The 18,314-nt window shown below is 34.4% G+C and overlaps 1 protein-coding gene across 2 annotated transcripts in view; it reads left to right on the top strand.

Moving 5' to 3' along the window:
* DYNC2H1 (dynein cytoplasmic 2 heavy chain 1) overlaps window positions 1–18,314 on the top strand; it is a 453,597-nt gene that overhangs the window by 248,531 nt on the left and 186,752 nt on the right. For both annotated transcript variants that reach the window (XM_056794452.1, XM_016433898.2), the window contains exons 76-77: window positions 7,364–7,524; window positions 11,536–11,661. In XM_056794452.1, the coding sequence (XP_056650430.1) occupies window positions 7,364–7,524; window positions 11,536–11,661 (287 nt within the window). The remainder of the gene's footprint in view (window positions 1–7,363; window positions 7,525–11,535; window positions 11,662–18,314) is intronic.

The raw sequence follows: 18,314 nt of genomic DNA, 5'->3' as shown, positions 1-18,314 counted from the left end.
CATCATTTAATCCCAAACCCTTATTTTACAGGAAAGGAAATTGTGCTTTAAATAGGTTGAATGACTTGCCCAGGAACAAGATAATTGCACAAGCAGGACTAAAGATCCCAGTTCTCTGACTCCAAAGAGTCCCTTTTCTTTGTACCATTCCAGATATGTCATGCTTAGATACCACTGGAGGCATTCTTTGCTAGGATTTAACTTAGTTCAAGGCTATAAGAAACTGAGTCATTAAAAGTCTCTGAGCACAATGAGATCATCTATGGACTTTTTTTGTTTGATGTCAGAATATATTTTTCTTCCTCAAACTTGCCCGCCCTGAGGGTTGCTGTTGTTTTGACCAGCTCTCTGCAGCGGAGGCCCCAGGCAGTAACTTTCACCCGGACCAACCGGCTTTTTGACCCGCTCTTTGCAGCGGAAGCCCCAGGCAGTAACTTTCACCCGGACTGGGACTTGGGTAGAAGACCCTGAGGGTTGTTGTTCCTCAGACCCTGCTCTCTGAGCCAGGCGCGGCTGCCGCTTCCGGGAGCCTTGGACTCTGCGCTCCTACCCCTGAGGTCCGAGGGATCTCGGGTTCTGGCTTTTAAGGGGAGCCGTACCTTTTGAACCGGGTCCAGGTCCAGGAGGAGGGTTCCCAGGGTCTGTGCTGTTGATCGTTTTGAATTTCGGCGCCTTAGGAGCTTCTAGTTTGAGATCGGTCGGGAAGGGTTTTCCGGAGGTCTGAACTTCAGCTTTCTCTAAGCCGCCATCTTAACCGGAAGTCAAGCTCCTTCCTTTTAAAGAAAATTTTCTCTTGTGTCACCTCCCCTAAATTTTCACGTCTACCAATCACAGTAGATGCTTTTCCTAAGACTGCCCATTTTTAGTTTTCACCACTCTTTAGTTCTCAGCTTTTCTGAGTAGATTATATCTTCTGAGTACTTCACACCTCTTTGCTAAGCTTGCCCTTTGTAAGTTGCTTGACTTTTTAGTGATTAATTTGACCTTCATAGGTACTTAGCACCATTTTGTAAATAGACCTATCTTAAGGGCTTTTGCCTTACTATAAGTATGGGTAGGGGACTTTTCTCATTGTTCCATCAGGAGTTTACAACTTTATCTTCCCCTAAAGTATGCCTAAGTATGGGTGGAGTAATTTTTAAGTTCTCAATACATTCCTGACCAAGTACCTCCATTGTTTAAAATGGGGAATAGCCTCAACCAAATGTTCTAAGGTAGAGTCTGAGAAGTTTTAAGATTCACAGAATACATAGGAAGGAGCAGGCTGGAGTTTAATTCAGTGTCTCCTTCTGGAGTCATAGGTCATAGAACTCCTTGAGTCAGGCATTATTTTTTGATTTTGTACCTCCCAGTGACTATCATTGAACCTTGCACATAGTATGAGCTTAATAATTGCCTATAAAATTAGATTATCCTTCAAAGTAAATAACCTGTATTGTTTTAGTTTTCAAAAATTTAGAGTTTATGATATGTTGCCATGCATTTATCTTGTAAAAACACATTGTACGATACATTGTAGTTAACCCTTTTACTTGGATTTATCTGTCCTGAGAATTAAAATAATAAGAATAATAATTTATATGACATAATAATTAGAATGGAACTATGATTCATTGATACTTGGAACTTTAAGGTGAAAACTTCTTCTACTAAAGCCTTATCTTCTTTATAACTTAGTCTTAGACATTGTCTAGATCACTGAGAAGTTAGATCACTTGTCCAGGGGCATATAGCCAGAATATAATCTCATCAAGTAAGATTATTAACACATATTTCTCTGGCATATATTTTCTCTAACACAAAAGTTTCCTGTCCAAAATAAGCAGGATTTTGAAGAAAATTCAGGAAATACTAACACTACCATTATCCTTGAAATATTGTACAAGTAAATCTCCAACCATTGTTAAATTTTAATTGGCATCATGTTTAGGAATACCTGTATATTATTTATTCTTGAATAGACATGAATGAATTTCAGGGACTAGAAAAATTACTATGAATCGGGCTTTTTAAAAAATAAGATTATAATATTCAAACAAGGTACTTTTAATATCATCTTGTCTAAAAAGTAAAGATACTGATAGAAATCCATAACATTGACCACAGACTCCCTTTTTAAGGTCATATGGGTTTGAACATCCCTGCTTCTGTCATTTGCTACTGTTAAAACTTCATACTATATCAATATAATGTTTAATCTTATTAGACATTCTTATATTAAAATAGAATTTAATAATATAAGTAATTTAACTTCCTCCAAAGCCTACAACAATACTACTCTAGTGACCTGCTTCTTGCACTAGAAAAATCCATTCAGTGCTCTTAAGTGCTTTTCTTTTGGACTATTTGAATGTGTGAGAGAGCTTTGGGAAAGCACATATAAATCCTATCTACTTTGGTCCCAAGGCACTCATTAATTATTTCCAGAGAGACTATTCATGAACTTGTATAATAGTCGATAGTCTGATGAAACTTTTGGATCCACAAAATAATCTTTTAAAAAATCTTAAGTGAAGGAAAATGTAAATTTCAGTTAAAATTTAATGAAAATAAAGATGTGTTTTCTTTACTATCCAATTCATGGACCCCTGAAATTCATAGACCCAGGTTAAGAACTCTTACTTTAGTGAGATAATACAAAGGTTCAATATTCTGGAATTTTATTATTTTTATTTGGTAGCTTCCTATATCTACCTCCCTTACATTTAAAATATTTGGGCTTCAGAATCTTTATCTCTAATGAGGTGATTAGACTAAAAGATCTTTGATATGCTCCAAATCCATGATCCAGTACAGGATAGACAAAATAACCCAGTGGTTTTACAATAATGAAGAGTATATAGTTCATACAATTATAGGTTTAGAACTAAATAGAATTTGGTAAATAGTGTGAGCCAGACTAAGTAATTTTTCAGATGAGGGAATTGAATCTTAATGCTATTCAGTTTATTAGTGCTAGAACTAGTACTTGAACTTGTGACATCTGACTTCAAATCCATCATTCTTTCCTTTTAGTTTTGACTTCAAATCTATCATGCCATTTCGTCAAATCATACTATTTTCAGTAGTTTAAAATATGCTAAACGACATTGAAATTTTGTGCTTTCTACCTTGACAAGATGGTGTTGATTAATGATGACATTTATAATTGTATTTGTCATGAGACATGGCCACTTATTTTCCTAAACTTAATCACACTGTAAATAGAACCATTCATTTAGAAATATCCTGGAAATTTCATTGACATGTTTGAAGTCAGAAATGGCTAATTGTTTATATTTAAGTGCAATTGACTTAAATTTTTTCCTTAATAGTGTAACTTTTTAATGATGTCTCTTACCTTTCTTGAAACTGAAATAGTTTACTAATATGCAAAATTCACCTTTTATATTTCTGCTATATTTGGTTTGAGTTTTTTGCCTGTTTTATTAGCAGGCATTTTCCAAATAACATTTTATTTTAGTTCAGTTCAACTCAAGTGTATTTATTTACTTTAAGACGTCGCTAACTCATCATTTCCAAAACAGAACTCCTTATTTTTCCTTTCAAACCTACCCTTCCTTGAACTTCCTTATTTCTGTGGTAGGCACCACCATTTCCCCAGTCTCTCAGGTTCTTAACCTTGGCATTATCTTTGATTCCTCACTCTCTATTACCTAGTTAGTTGCCACATCTTTTCATTTCTTCCTCACATGTCTTTTGTCTGGCCCATTTTCTCTATTCAAACAGCAACACCTTACTTTAGGTCTTCCTTACCCCTCGTCTTGGTTATCACAATGCTCTCCTAATCAATTTCTGTGCCTCAAATCTCTCTCTACTCCAGTCCTTTCTAAATGTTTCCAAAGTCATTTTCTTAAGCTCAGATCTGAACATGTCACTTTCTTCTTACTCATAAAATTAAATAATTTTCCATTTTTTCATTTTTTGATTTTTGTATTTATTGTCTTCTACAGTACTTCACACAAAATAGATGCTTATTACATACTTTCTGGTTGATTGATATTATATGCCTATTATGTGTATGGTACTATGTTAGGTCTCCAGTATTCCAAGGCACAAATTTCTTGCTAGAATGAGCTTGCATTCTTCTTAGTGGTTTAAACATGTACACAGATAAATAAATTATAAAATATATAAAAGTAATATGAAGTAATTTCAAGAAGAAAAAAGCACCAAGAAATGGTGGGGGAATCAGGTGTAAGAGTTGGCATCTCTTCTAAGCTTGGAAGGAAGGTATTTTAGTACACTATATGTTAATATAAGGAGGCCTATCACACTAAACAGTTATTATAATAGAAATAATTAAGAGATTATTATATTCTAGACTGCAGAAATATAAAGTAAAATAGAAAACTCTCTTTGCCCTTAAAAAAGTACATTGTACCGGGGGATGAGGGGGACACAATTTATAATAGATAAGTATATGACTTGCTTAAATTGATCAAGAACTTAGACACACATAATGTGCTATAGAAAAAGGGTTCTGGATTATTGATTGATCATTTCTTTAACTCCGTCAAATAAGGTAGAAATGGAACCCTCTTCTTTACACTAATTTTATTCTAGCCCTTCTATTACATTTATTGTGGTAGAAGGTAGAGCATATACACACACATATGTAAAGCATATACTATGAATACAAGTAATAAAACATGTACTCAAGCTTGCTTTGTCAACCTCTCCTGGCAGTATCAGTCAGGCCCCAGATCTCAACTACTTCTCATCTTTTCAGATTTCTGGAGACACTGAGATATGGAGAGAGAATTGTTTTAGTACTATAACCCTCTCAGTGTCCTGCCTCTGTTGATTATCAGATAATGTCAATTAGGCAGCAAATCAGCAAATTTAATTATCTTTTAGAGAGGAGCATTTTACTAAGGTAGTATGGTAAGAAAGTTGGTTTAGAGCATACTCCCAAAAGTCTGTGACATATCTTTCTACCAGCATATATTGATTTCTAGGGAAATGCTTCAGCTTAGAATATTTGTGGCAAAGATTACCCAACTCTTGGTTGCAGAAAGTTTTCTCTCCTTTATGGTATGCTTACAAAGTTCCTCTTAGGCATAGTAGAACATCTGTTGAACTTTTGGAAACCTGGAGCTGCCTTTTCTCAGTGTATAAGTCCTCAGTTCCTCAGGCTGACTTCCACAGCTCATATATAAGAGATGCTACTGGGATATCAATTAGAAAACGCTAAACATTTAGACCCTTGAAGTTCCCATGGTTCTCTGTTAGTGGAGAAGATGAAAGTTTTTTCCACCAATCTTGAACATCCTGTGTCATGTTGTTTTGCTTTGTCTAGTTAAAATGCCTTTTGTTGATTTAATAGTCATTGTTTACACTAATATTGTATCACGGATTTATTTAATTTAGAAGTTAGAGATTTCTTAATTTATTGAGATAGTGATAGGAGACACTCCTCTTACAAAGGTAATATGAGTGAAGAAGGCACCAGTAGTTGTATTCTACAGTCCCTCAACACTAATCTTACTGTTCTACAAACAAGACAATACACTTTTATCAGTCTTGTTCTGGGCATTTTTGCTGGTTGTCCCCTATGACTGGAAAACTCTCCCCCCTCATTTCTTCCTTCTTTAGTGTCCTTTAAGTCTCAGGTAAAATCCTTCCCTTTGTTGATTTTTCCTCTTTTTTTTTTATCTTATATGTAGCTTATTTGTACATAGATGTCGCAAATTTTCTCCTCTATAAGACTGTGAATTCCTGGGGATGAAGGACTATGTTTTACCTTTCAGCATTTAGGACAGTATCTTGTCTTTTGATGGATTAGCTGAAAGTCATTGGCTTTGTTCCCATTTCTTAAAGAACTTATGGATTATAAATAAAAAGTAACTTATCTTGTGGGTTTTCTATCCATACAGGGTTGCTTCTTTTTTGTCTGTCTGATTGCTATAACTCTATAGTTAAAATGTATAGTTCAGAAGTTCTTAAAAATATTTGGGTAGTTGTAGCCTCCTCTGAACAGTTGTTCCTATCCATTACTGCACAAGAATTCCCTATGGCATATAGGATGCCGGAAATCAATTTATTTGTTATACCCTCACTCATTAATCTCTCAGCAGGGTAGAAATGAGTCCAACAAGTAGGAGCAAGCTTTGAATACAATTTAAATTCCCCTCTTAAACTGGAAAATCATAGCTTTAGCATGGATATCATACATCTCAAACAGTTTAAGATTGAAGAACAGAATTAACAATAGCCTCCATAGCCCTACTCATTGCATGCAATATAAAAAACTCCATACACTATCACATAATGGAAAGGTAAGACTTAAGTATCTTCCTGATAAGTATATTTTTATAATTTTTTAAAACCCTTCCCTTCTGTCTTGGAATCAATACTGTGTATTGGCTCCAAGGCAGAAGAGTGGTAAGAGCTAGGCAATGGGGGTCAAGTGATTTGCCCAGGGTCACACAGCTGGGAAGTGTCTGAGGCCAGATTTGAACCTAGGACCTCCTGTCTCTAGGTCTGGTTCTCAATCCACTGAACTACCCAGCCGCCCCCTATATTTTTAAAATTAAAAGACCTTTACTTTCTTGATCAGTTTGTAAATTACTTCATTTGGTCTTTGTACTTAACTTATTTTCATTTAGCATTTTCAACTAAGTTTTAGAACTTCTCCTCTAAGTATAGAACTGCCTAGCACATTTTCCCAAATAAATCAGTAGTTACTCTAAGGCAATGGGTTCAAAACAAAATACTTATGTGTTTTAATTTCCAAGTAAGGAAAAGTTAAGCTCCAGAAAAAGAGATGTTTAACATTTGATTTGGTAATATATAATTTTACCTCATCCCACCTTTTTTGCCTTATTACATAAAACTCTACTCCTCTATACTCTTAATTCTAGCCAAACTGCCCATATTGCTCTAACTGTTGTACATAATATAGAATCTCCTGTTTCTGTGCTTTTGTATAGGCTACGCCCCATGCCTGGAATACTCCTCCTCAGCTACTCTGTATCCTTAGACTCTTTGGTTTCATTCAAGGCTCATTTTAAGTGCCACTTTTTGCATGAAAACTTTCCTACCCTCCTGCTACCCCATCTTTTACTACTTTTCTTCCTCATGATGATCCCCAAGATTAATTTGCATTTATTTTATATATATTCTTTCTATACATGTGTATGTGTAGCAGTTTAGGATGGTTTGTAATCATATCTTCCTGGAAGAGAAGTGTACTTATTCTTTATACCTTGTTGATATTATGATTCATATCCATGATTTCTAGATGCAAAAAATTGATAAGGATTTCATATATCTCCTTTCTTCAATATATAGTTCTTTTAATTGAGAGACTCAAGGTATATAGTTGATGATCTTTTTATTGCCTTCATATACATTTTAGGAATGAAAGAGTTGTCCCCACCACCTCTGAATCTGAAACGTCTTTACAAAGAGACATTAGAAATCGAACCCATTTTGATCATTATTTCTCCTGGAGCTGATCCTTCCCAAGAATTACAGGAACTCGCTAATACTGAACGAAGTGGAGAGAATTATCATCAGGTTAGTCCCAGATAAGTTTTATTAAATCTATCAAATTTACTATTGCTACTACTTCAGTCAATACTATCAGAATACTTTATTCATTGATGAGAAAAGAATATTTTGCTTATCCTTTAAAAATACATTCTTTTTCAACTCACTAATTTGTAATTTTCTGTGTTGAAGGGTTATGCTTTTATACAAGTTTTAAACTCAATATTGAGGCAGTTTTCTAGGGGAGAAAAGAAAGTTTCTAATAAAATGTGTTTATCTGAAATATCTTGATAATTAAGATTACTTAGGGAGAGATTATTTTGATTATCTAGTTAATACTTATATCATTTTCCCATTTCATTTCACAGTCTCTGAGAGAAACCTCACTATTTGAATGAACTAGCTCTCAGAGGGCCAATTTCTAGTTCTAAGGCATGGACTAAGAACTGGAGATTTAAAGAAAGGCAAAAACAGTCTCTTCTCTCAAGGTTGAATGGGGGATACAACATGTAAACCACTAAAGAGATTATATATATACATATATATATACACATAGATAGAAATATGTTGCATATATGTATACATGCAGAAAAACATAATTATCTTGATGGATATACGTGGACATAACATATGTATATATACACTCATATGTGTGTACATGTATGTATTTCTGTGAGTATGTGTGTACAAGTTGGTGGAAAGAGGGAAGGCTTTAGCATTGAAGACAGCTGGGAAAGGCCTCATGGAGAAGATGAGATTTGTACTGAAACTTCAAGGAGGCTGGGAAGCTAGGAGGCACAGGAGAGAACATTCCATATATGGAAGATAGCCATTGAAAATGACTAATATCAGTTAGTGAAGCAGTAGGTTTGAGACAAAGAAGCCATTGTTGCTGTATCAAAATTATTATTTCATTTTAGCCTTCCAAAAAGTCTGGGAGATAGCTCCTGCTATTATTTACATTTTACACATGATGAAATAGATGCAGACAGAAGTCAAGTTATTTGCCCAGGCTTGTATGATTTTTAATGAGAGTGGATATGAACACAGGACTGACTCCTAATTAATCATCTCCACTTTTGACTCTTCACCTGAAGTATCATATTTTCAATGACCTATAATACATCCCTCACCTGCATACTTTGTGAAGTGATTATCTGTATCCCAAATTCAGCCTTCCTTAGCAAATAGCTGTGTCCTGGAGTGATAAAATGTCTGGCACATAGTATACTTCTTGAATTAGATTGACTTATAGACTTCTAGCCTGGAAACTCAGAATTCATTATTGACTGTTTCCTTATATATATCATATATGTAATCTCAGACCAAGTTCTATTTCCTTACTATTAAATTCTTCTTGAATACAACTTTCCTTTCCATTTACAGTGCCAATAACCAAATCTTATACACTCTAGGTGAGTCATAAGGAAGAGTCAAAGATAATTCTGAGATGTCAGATATGTGTGACTAGGTAAATGCTGTTGCCATTCAGTCACAGATATAGCCATGCAAAAGATGCAATGGGATGGGATGATTTTATGAAAAAATATTATTTAAATTTTGGAAATTGAGTTTGTAATAACAATAGGATATGCAATTAGAAATATCCAGTAGACCTGTCAAAATATGGTTCTGAAGCTCAAGAAAGATATTAGAGTTAAAATGAGGTTTGGGAATCATCGTTATACAGATGAAAGTCAAAACTGCCAAGGAAAAGTATAGAGGAAAAAGAGAAGAGCAGAAACTACAGGACCTTGAGTGAACATCAATATTTAGGGGGCAAAGTAAGATCAGGGATAGAAATAAAGAAACAGATAAGAAGAGAGCCAAGGAAACAAAAGTTGATATTTTGGAAGCAAAAGGAGGAAAAAAGAATAAAAAGGTAAAAAAAGTAAATATAAAAGTAAAAATAGGTAGGACAATATAAAATGTTGCAGAGGTCAAGAGATGAAGACTGAATTGATTCAGGAAATCAAGGCTAAGAGAATAAGATCCAGAGGCAAAGTTAGACAGAAAATTTTCTCATAAATTTGGAGATTTTAATAGATTGAAAGCTTAATGTGAGTTAGCACTGTGACGAGGCAATGCTAATGTGATACTACATCAGATTAAGTGAAGTTCTGCCTCCACTAATTAGAAAAGTCAATTCTTATACTTTATTTCTCTCCACATTGTGTTGTTTCTACTGCATAAACTGCTTTTTAAAAAAAACTCTTATTAGTTCATACAAGTCTTCATAAGTTTTTCAGAAACCATCTCTATTTTCATTTCTTAAGGAGCATAGTTCATTAAGTTCATATGCCCAAGTTTATTCAGTCTTTCCTCAGTTAATGGGCTGGACTTTAATTCCCAGTTCTTTGGTTCAACAAAAAGATTTACTCTAAGTATTTGTGTATATGTGTACAAGTCATTTCCTTCTTTCTTTGATCTCCTTGGTAGTGTATAGACTTAGTTATGGTATTTCTTTGTCAAAGAGTATGCATTGTTTAATGAATATTTTGGCATGGTTCCAAAATTATTTTTTTTCAGAATGGTTATACTCATTCACAGTTCCTTCATTTGGGCACCAGTATGCCTGTGTTCCCACAGCTATTTTAGTTATTTACGTTTTCTTTTTCTGACATCAATTTAATATGTAAGATGGAACCTCAGAGTTGCTTTAATTTTATCTCTATTTTTAGTAATTTGTACCATTTTTCATATGACTGTCAATTTCTTGAATTTCTTCCATTGAGAACTGCTGGTTCACATCCTTTGATAATTTGTGATTAGGGAAGTGGTTATTATTCATACATATTTGGATAAGTTCTTTATATATCTTGTATATCAAACCTTTATCTGAAAAACTTGCTGCAAAGATTTTTTCAACTAACTTTTCCCCTATTAACTACATTGGTTTTTTTTTCAATTTTAAGTAATCAAAATTCCCCATTTTATCTTCTTTGATTCTCTCTAACGCTCATCAGGTTATAAATTATTCTCTTATCCAAAGCTGCAAAAGTCATTTCCCACCTTGATTATTTAATTTGCTTTATTATATCATTTTATGTCAAGCTCCTGAATCCATTGTGATACATGTTCTGAGATCTTAGTCTAAATTTAATTTTGTGAGACATTATTTCCATTGTTCTTAGAACTTTCTATTAGATAATAAGACTTTATCTCAATGGTTGAAGACTTTGGGTTGTTTAAATACTATGTTGGTTTGCTTTTGTATATTGTGTTCCTAATCTGTTCCCAATGTTCAACTTTTCTGTGATCACCACTTCACCACTTTATTGCATAGTTTGAGATCTGATACTGCCAGCCTTATTTCCTTAATATGATTTTAAAAAATTTCCCCTGAAGACATCAATCTTTTTGTACTTTAAATGAAATTGTTATTTTTTCTAGCTTTCTAAAATAATATTTTGGTGCTTTGTTTGATATGGCACTGATTAAGTGAATCAATTTAGAGGTTTATGTTAATTTTTTATCATATCAATATGCTCAAATCACAAATTATTAATGTATCTACAGTTATGTAGATTGTAAAGAGTATTTTATAATTGTATTTATGTAGATGTTTTGGTAGGCTAACTTCTAAATAATTTTTATATTCTATGGTTATTCTTTAAGGGAGGAGAGATTTTAAAGAAAGGTACTTTTAGATACTACAGAGGTGTTTAAGGAAATGATGAAATAAAAAGGGGAGGAATTAACAAGATAATGGTAGTTAATCTTTGGGAGATCATTTTAAGGGGAAATCAAGATAATAGGTCCATGGTGAGGCAGTGGGAAAAAACAAATGAATGCAAGCAATTTTGGAAACAAAATGTAAGCGAGAACAAGTAGTTCCTGCTTATTGTTTGATTAGAAATGTCATTTTAATATTAATGCTTAGGTTTTAGAATAGATGTAAATTATAAAAAGTCCAGAAATCTCATCATAAAAACTCTAAATCATAGTTCAATATAAAATTCTAAAACTTCTTATGTTTCATGTGACATTGACAACATATTCTGTAATAGAAATGTTTTCCTTTCTTTTTTCCCCCAGGTTGCCATGGGCCAAGGTCAAGCTGATTTAGCAATTCAAATGCTGCGAGAATGTGCTCAAAATGGAGAGTGGCTATGCTTGAAGAACTTACATCTTGTGGTGTCATGGCTTCCTGTGCTGGAAAAGGTAGGTTTGAATAAAAGAGACATAATAAGTTTATTTTTTAATTTATTCAATAAAAGAACTCCTGCAAGGGAAGTTAAGTGACTCGGTAGATTGGGAACCAGACCTAGAGATAGAAGGTCCTAGGTTCAAATGTAGCTTTTGACACTTTCTAGAGGTGTGATCTTGGGCAAGTCACTTAACCCCCATTGCCTAGTCCTTATCATTTTTTGACATTGGGACTAATACACGTATTGATTCAAAGATGGAAGGTAAAAGTTTAAAAAATCAAAAACAAAAAAAAAACCCATCATTTTATATAAAATTGTAGCAGATGATACCTGTGAATATTCTAGAAATCAGAATATGATTAAATCACTTCAAATCTTTTAAAAACTTTGTCAAGTTTACTTTTAAATGCTAATTCAGAAACAGATTTTTTTTTCTGGAAAGATCATCCTTTTAACAATTAAATTTTAAATATCTTACAGTATTTTAGACATGAGAGGTATTGTTGTTGTTGAAAAATTGTATTATGTAGTTTTAATTTGCATGCCCTATTCATTGACCTTTGCCCTCCCTACTCTGTTAATATATGAACTCAAGGATCTAAATTTACCCCTGAGTACTGCTTTGGTTGCCTCCCATAGAATTTGGTAGGATGTCTCATCATTGTCATTTTCTTCAATGAAATTATTAATTGTTTCTATGATTTGTTCTTTAACCTGTTTTGGAGAATCACATTATTTAATTTCTAATTAACTTTTAATTTGCCTCTCCATGTACCCTTACTAATTATTATTTTATTGCATTATGATCTGAAAAGGTTACATTTATTATTTCTGCTCTTTTGTACTTGTTTGCCATGTTTTTATACCCTAGCAAATAGTCAGTCTTTGTGAATGTACCATATGCTGCTGAAAAGGTTTATTCCTTTTTGTCTCTATTTTTCTCCATATATCTATTAATTCTAATTTTTCTAAGATTTCATTCACATCTCTTATCTCTTTCTTATTTATTTTTTGTTTTGATTTATCTAGTTTGGATAGAGGAAGGTTCGGGTCTCCCACTAATATAGTTTTTCTATCTATTTCATCTTGTTTGAACATATTTGCTATCATTCCTGCCTGTGAGATTGTTGGGTACAGTAAGACTGAGGGTGCCACTTGAAATAGAAGAGGTAAACTGACTGGAAACTGTTTCTTCTTGAAATAGAGAAGGTCCTTTAGAAATTTGGATGTTATGCCATTTGGTGCATATATGTTGATATTTCCTCATTGTCTAAATTGCCTTTTATCAGGATGTAATTACCTTCCCTATCTCTTTTAATTAGATCTATTTTTACCTTGGCTTTGTCAGATATGATTGCAACTCCTGCCTTCTTTTTCTCATTTGAAGCCCAATAAATTTTGCTCCAGCCTTTGACCCTCATTCTCTATGTCTACCTGCCACATATGTGTTTCTTGTAGACAACATGTGGTAGGTTTTTGGTTTCTAATCCACTCTGTTTTTTGCTTTTGTTTTATGGATGAGTTCATCCTATTCACATTCAGAGTTATGGTTGCCATCTGTGTATTCCCCAACATTTTGATATCCTCTCCTAGTTCTGCCCTTTCTTCTTTAGCTATTTCCTTTTAAACCAGTGGTTTGCTTTTATTCAGTCCTCCTAATACCCACCTTTATTTTACTTCCCTTTCTGTCCCTTCCCTTTTTGTTCCCTTCTTATTATCTTTTTAAGGTCTATTAAATTCCCTCCCCCTCTCTTTCTCTTCCTTTTTGTACTCCCTGTTCCACTCTTCCCCTTAGTTTTTCCTTTCTCACTTTCCCTGTAGGGTAAGATAGAATTCGATACCCCAGGGGATCTAGATGCTCTTCCCTCTCAGAATTGATTCCTCTGAGAGTAAAATTTAAGTATTACCTATTAGCACTCTCTTCCTCTCCTCATATAATAGTATTCTTCCTCTCCTCTTACCATTCATCTCTTTGTGTGATATAGATTGTCCTATTTATCTTATCTCATCAAATTTCTCTTGGTGCCATCTTCTTTTCCCCTCCCCCTTTTCTTTTTTTACATATTATCTTAGACCACTTACTACCCCAATCACTACCTATTAATGATTTTTCTCATTACGATAATAGTGAATATAATTTTTGAAAGTTACAAATAACATTTTTCCATATATTAATATAAGCAATTTGATCTTATTAAAGCCCTTAAAGAAGAAAATTTACATAAAACCATTTTTTAAATTTCCCCTCTCTTTGTTATTTCCCTTGTCATGTTTCTCTTGATCTTTGTGTTTAGATATCAAACTTTCCACTTAGTTCTGGTCTTTTCTTTACAAAATACTTGGGAATCTTTCATTTTGTTGAATGCCCTGAAAAAACAGTAGTCATTGCAGAAGAAACAGTTTCCTCCTCAGTTTACCTCTTTATTTCAGTAAGAATCAGTTCTTTAGTTTACCTTCTCTATTTCAAGAAGAAACAGTTTCCAGTCAGTTTACCTCTTCTATTTCAAGTGGCAACCTTAATCTTACTGTACCCAACAATCCCACAGGCAGGAAAGATAGTAAAGATGTTCAAACAAGTAGTTTTTGGTGTGGTGGTTTTAGAAGTCATCGCTTGCTTTTGGGTTTGCCATATTCTATACAGCAAACTGACTCAAATGGTGGTGTGAAGTGTGGATTATGTAGGAAACCTGACAATGACTGTGTTACAATTACCATTCCAAAATGAATTAGTTCTCTGGCAAGTCCTGGCACAAGTATATGTACTCTTTATGGCTGTGTTGCAGACTCTATCCCAAGTAAAGAAAGTTTTCAGATTCATGGGTTCCCCTGAAGGCAGAGAAGGTTGTGGCCATTGACAACAACTTAGACAAGATGATTAAGGCAGTATTTGAACAACTCATTAAAGAAAAAGGTCTGGGTCTAGTTATGGGCAAGGACATTGGGCAAACTGAGAATGCATCTCAGGAAACTGAAGTTGACAGTGGAAATGAGAACTAGGCTGCTAGTGACCCTGATAAAATCTGCCCATTGAAGGAAGTCACCAAGCTAACAACTAATGCTGGTGTTATACATTCAAAGGCCCATAGGCAATTCACTCCTCAGGAACTTGAGTCCGTTAAATGTCACTTTCCAAAATTTGTGGACAATCCTTTTAAATCCCACAAAGAGCTGAAGAGAGCATTTCAGATCTTTGATCCAGATTTTGGAGATGTTGAATTTCTTTTATCAGAAATTTTCAGCTCCCATGAAAAAAGGCAATTTTTGGAAAGAACTAGATCTTATGGCAATTTGACCAGCTAGCCTACTATTGATCAAAGAATGGATTTTGATTTCATCAATCCAACCTGCATGTCATACCTTAAACGGTGTAGAGAGGATTTGCTTCAAGCCATTATGCAGTGCTGTTCCAAACCTAGTCCAAATTTGATAAGATCAGGAAGGATAAAGGGGAACATCCTGCCACATACATAGACCATCTGTCAGAAATGGCAGAGCCAATCTTAGGTTTAGAAGCAGATAATGATGAGACAGCTGGCCACGTTCATAGACAATTTCTGAGGGGATGCACACCACATTTGAGGACATTTTAAAGAACTATTTCCCTAGAAATGACTCAGTTTCCTTAACAGAATTGAGAGGCTGCAGGTTACCTATTTGAAAACAATTCAGTTCAGAGCAAGGAAGTTAAAGATCTTAAGGAAAAGTTAGAGAGAACTGAAAACGATTTGAAACAGAAGGAAATTGAGGAAATTAAAAATTTGAACACGGTCAGAACATACACAAAACCTGTTTTCCAGAAAATATCTAGTTACCAGGCAAGATCAGTGCAAAAAGAAACTAGGGAGTGTTTCTTTTGCCACCTTAAAGGGCACTTGATTAGAGACTGTTTCTTAAAGAAGAAACGAGATTACTAACAAAGACAAACATACTGCAGGAACTAGAAATCCACTTGCTGTTCACACTGCAAGTTGAAGTCCTCACAGAAAGCTCCAGATTTGAGGGAACTGCAAAAGGCAATAGAAACTGGAGCAAAGCCAAAGTATTCAGAGATAGTTAGAAGGGAATTATGAAACCAGGCACTTGGAGATAGGAGAAATTGTGATTAAAAAGGCTGCAGACAAAAACAATAGAAAAAAGTTGGGAAATAGTGTGAAATTGGTGCAAGAAAGTGATTCTGTGAATGATAGCTATTGCAATGAAGGAAGAGAAAGGCAGAGCCAGATTAAAGAAAATGAGGCAGAAATTAATGAAATAACATCTCAAATTGCAAATGAGATGAGAGAATTTGATAAGATCTATATAGTAATTACACAGGAAAAGTCTGTAAAGGAAATCAAATCATTCCTAGAAAACTTTTTCCAGTATAGAGAGGATAATGGGATTGAATCATGCAAAAGAAAAAGAAAGAGTCACAAGAACTCATGCAAAAGTTAGTGACAAATACAGACACCCATAATTTCAATTCCCTAAAGGTTACTGTTGATAATGATGACAAGGCTCTAGAAACATTCACAGAAGACCCACCAAACTTAGTTAATTCTGCAAATAACTTTATGGCAGAGGTACTCTTTGTAAATGCATCTAGTTTGAATCCAGAAGCTAGTACCTTTCATCCAGCAGTCAGTGTTATAGATAGGGAAAAACTAATTGATAATGGAGCTGACATTACTTTTGGACAAAATAATTATCATATTCAGAGTAGTGTAGGTGACATATCAGTTAAATTTGAATCTGGGAATGGAATGGCAGGCTTAGTAACAACCAAGGATTCAGTTAGTGCCAATGTTCTATGGGGCACAGGGGTATCTAACTAGAGCAACTGCCATGGTTTAGTTTCATGTTCCATTGAAGACTTCAATGGGAATGAATCAAATCAAGAAGAATTACCTGGGTTACATATACAACTGGAAAAGGGTAGCAAAGGCATAGACAATGAGTCAGAGGTCATGAACACCTTGGCTACTAAACCAGAAACAGATATGTGTTGTTGTGAGGGGCAACATGAAGACACACATCCTATTACTGATGGTGCAGGGAGAAATGCAGAAGTACAAACCTTATTCCCAGAAGACAGTAATAAAATAGAGGGAAACATTCCAATCTCTACACAGTCAAGAGAGAATGGAGTTAAATATAAACCTCAGAATAGTGGTAGAGTAGGATCTATAATTGTTAACAGTGTACAAGATCTAGACGAAGAAGCTAACCCCATACCATCTAGTTTACCTATTCAAAATTAAATCAAAAGCTTAGTGGCGAAAAACAAACTAAAACTGATGTGAGGAACACAGAAGCTGGTGACTTAAGCTTAGATCAAAACACAAAGCCAGAGTTACCAACATTTGACAAGAGTTCGCATGGCATTGAGAAAAGTCCTAAAAGCATAGTGATTTCATTTAGTGACTCTGATTCAGACACTGAATCTGAAGAGATACCAGAAGGTGTAATTATAATGGATGAAGATAATGTAGAACAAATGCCTTATCAGTTTTATAAGCTTTATGAAGAGGTAGATGAAGAAGGGGATGTGTGGGATGCAAGTGAAAAGATAGAATACCTAGAATCAGAGCAAACAAACTCATACCAATACAATGATGAGGAATTATTCTTTGGGCACAGAACAAGCTGTATACCATTGGAAAAATTTATGCAAGCTTAGGGGTTGACAATGAAAATGATTTTATAGAGAAGTTGAATTACATGGCTTATGAAGATATAGATTCTGAATGGGAAGGATAATATCAAGAAACATTTTGTGAACTGGAGAAGGCAATATAGATACAAAATTTCATTTCTAGTCTCTGACTTCAAACATATGACAAGTACCATTTATGCTGTAACAGTGAAACCAAGATTAGTTGGAATTCCATAGGGTAACATTCTACACATAATCTTATGTGAATGAAGACTAGTCATGGGGTAGCATAAAGAATAAGTTATATAGCTAAAGAGGAAGTAGTAATTCAACATCTTGCACACTCCTAAACTTGTATCAATATTCCAACTTCATAACTAGGACAGACACAAACATCTAGAATGCTGGAGAAGCATGGATTCACATTGGTTGAATCTGTCATGACAAGACTTTAACAGCATGATATAGTTGAGAACTGAAAAAGGTTATCCATATCTCTCAAACTTCATCCTAAAACAGTCTCTATCAGGGGGAAGGAAGAGAGAGAGGGTATACCATGAAGATTTTATTTCATAGTTTCAGATATCTCACTAGATAAAACAATGTGATCGTGTCATCAATAACAATACATATACAGATGACATCTGAGAAAAAAATCCTAGTCATGAACTGCAACATGAATAGCCCAAGAAGAAAGCAATAAGAAGCCTGCTGAATGTAAGTGAGAGCAAAGGAAAGCACTGGAGAATACTTGCCATCAAAATATAGAAAAGAGAGCCCTGCACAAGTTGAATTGATTAAAGTATAGCAAAGCACCTTTAAAGCTGAAGTATATAGTACAGTCTCTAAAGATATGCAGCAAATAACACAGTAATATGAAAGGAAAACTTGCATTTGAAAGAGTAGCAGCCAGAAAGAAACAAAGCCTCAGTGTTAAATATAGAATAGTCTCTGCCTGGCATAGTAACAAATCAAAAACAAATATCTCCGAGTAATACGTATAATAACCATCCAAGTACTACATACAATAA

The sequence above is a fragment of the Monodelphis domestica genome, chromosome 4, assembly GCF_027887165.1.
Source record: "Monodelphis domestica isolate mMonDom1 chromosome 4, mMonDom1.pri, whole genome shotgun sequence".
NCBI lineage: Eukaryota > Metazoa > Chordata > Mammalia > Didelphimorphia > Didelphidae > Monodelphis > Monodelphis domestica.
Note: the sequence above shows the minus strand (reverse complement) of the source record. Positions and strands in the feature narration are given on the sequence as shown.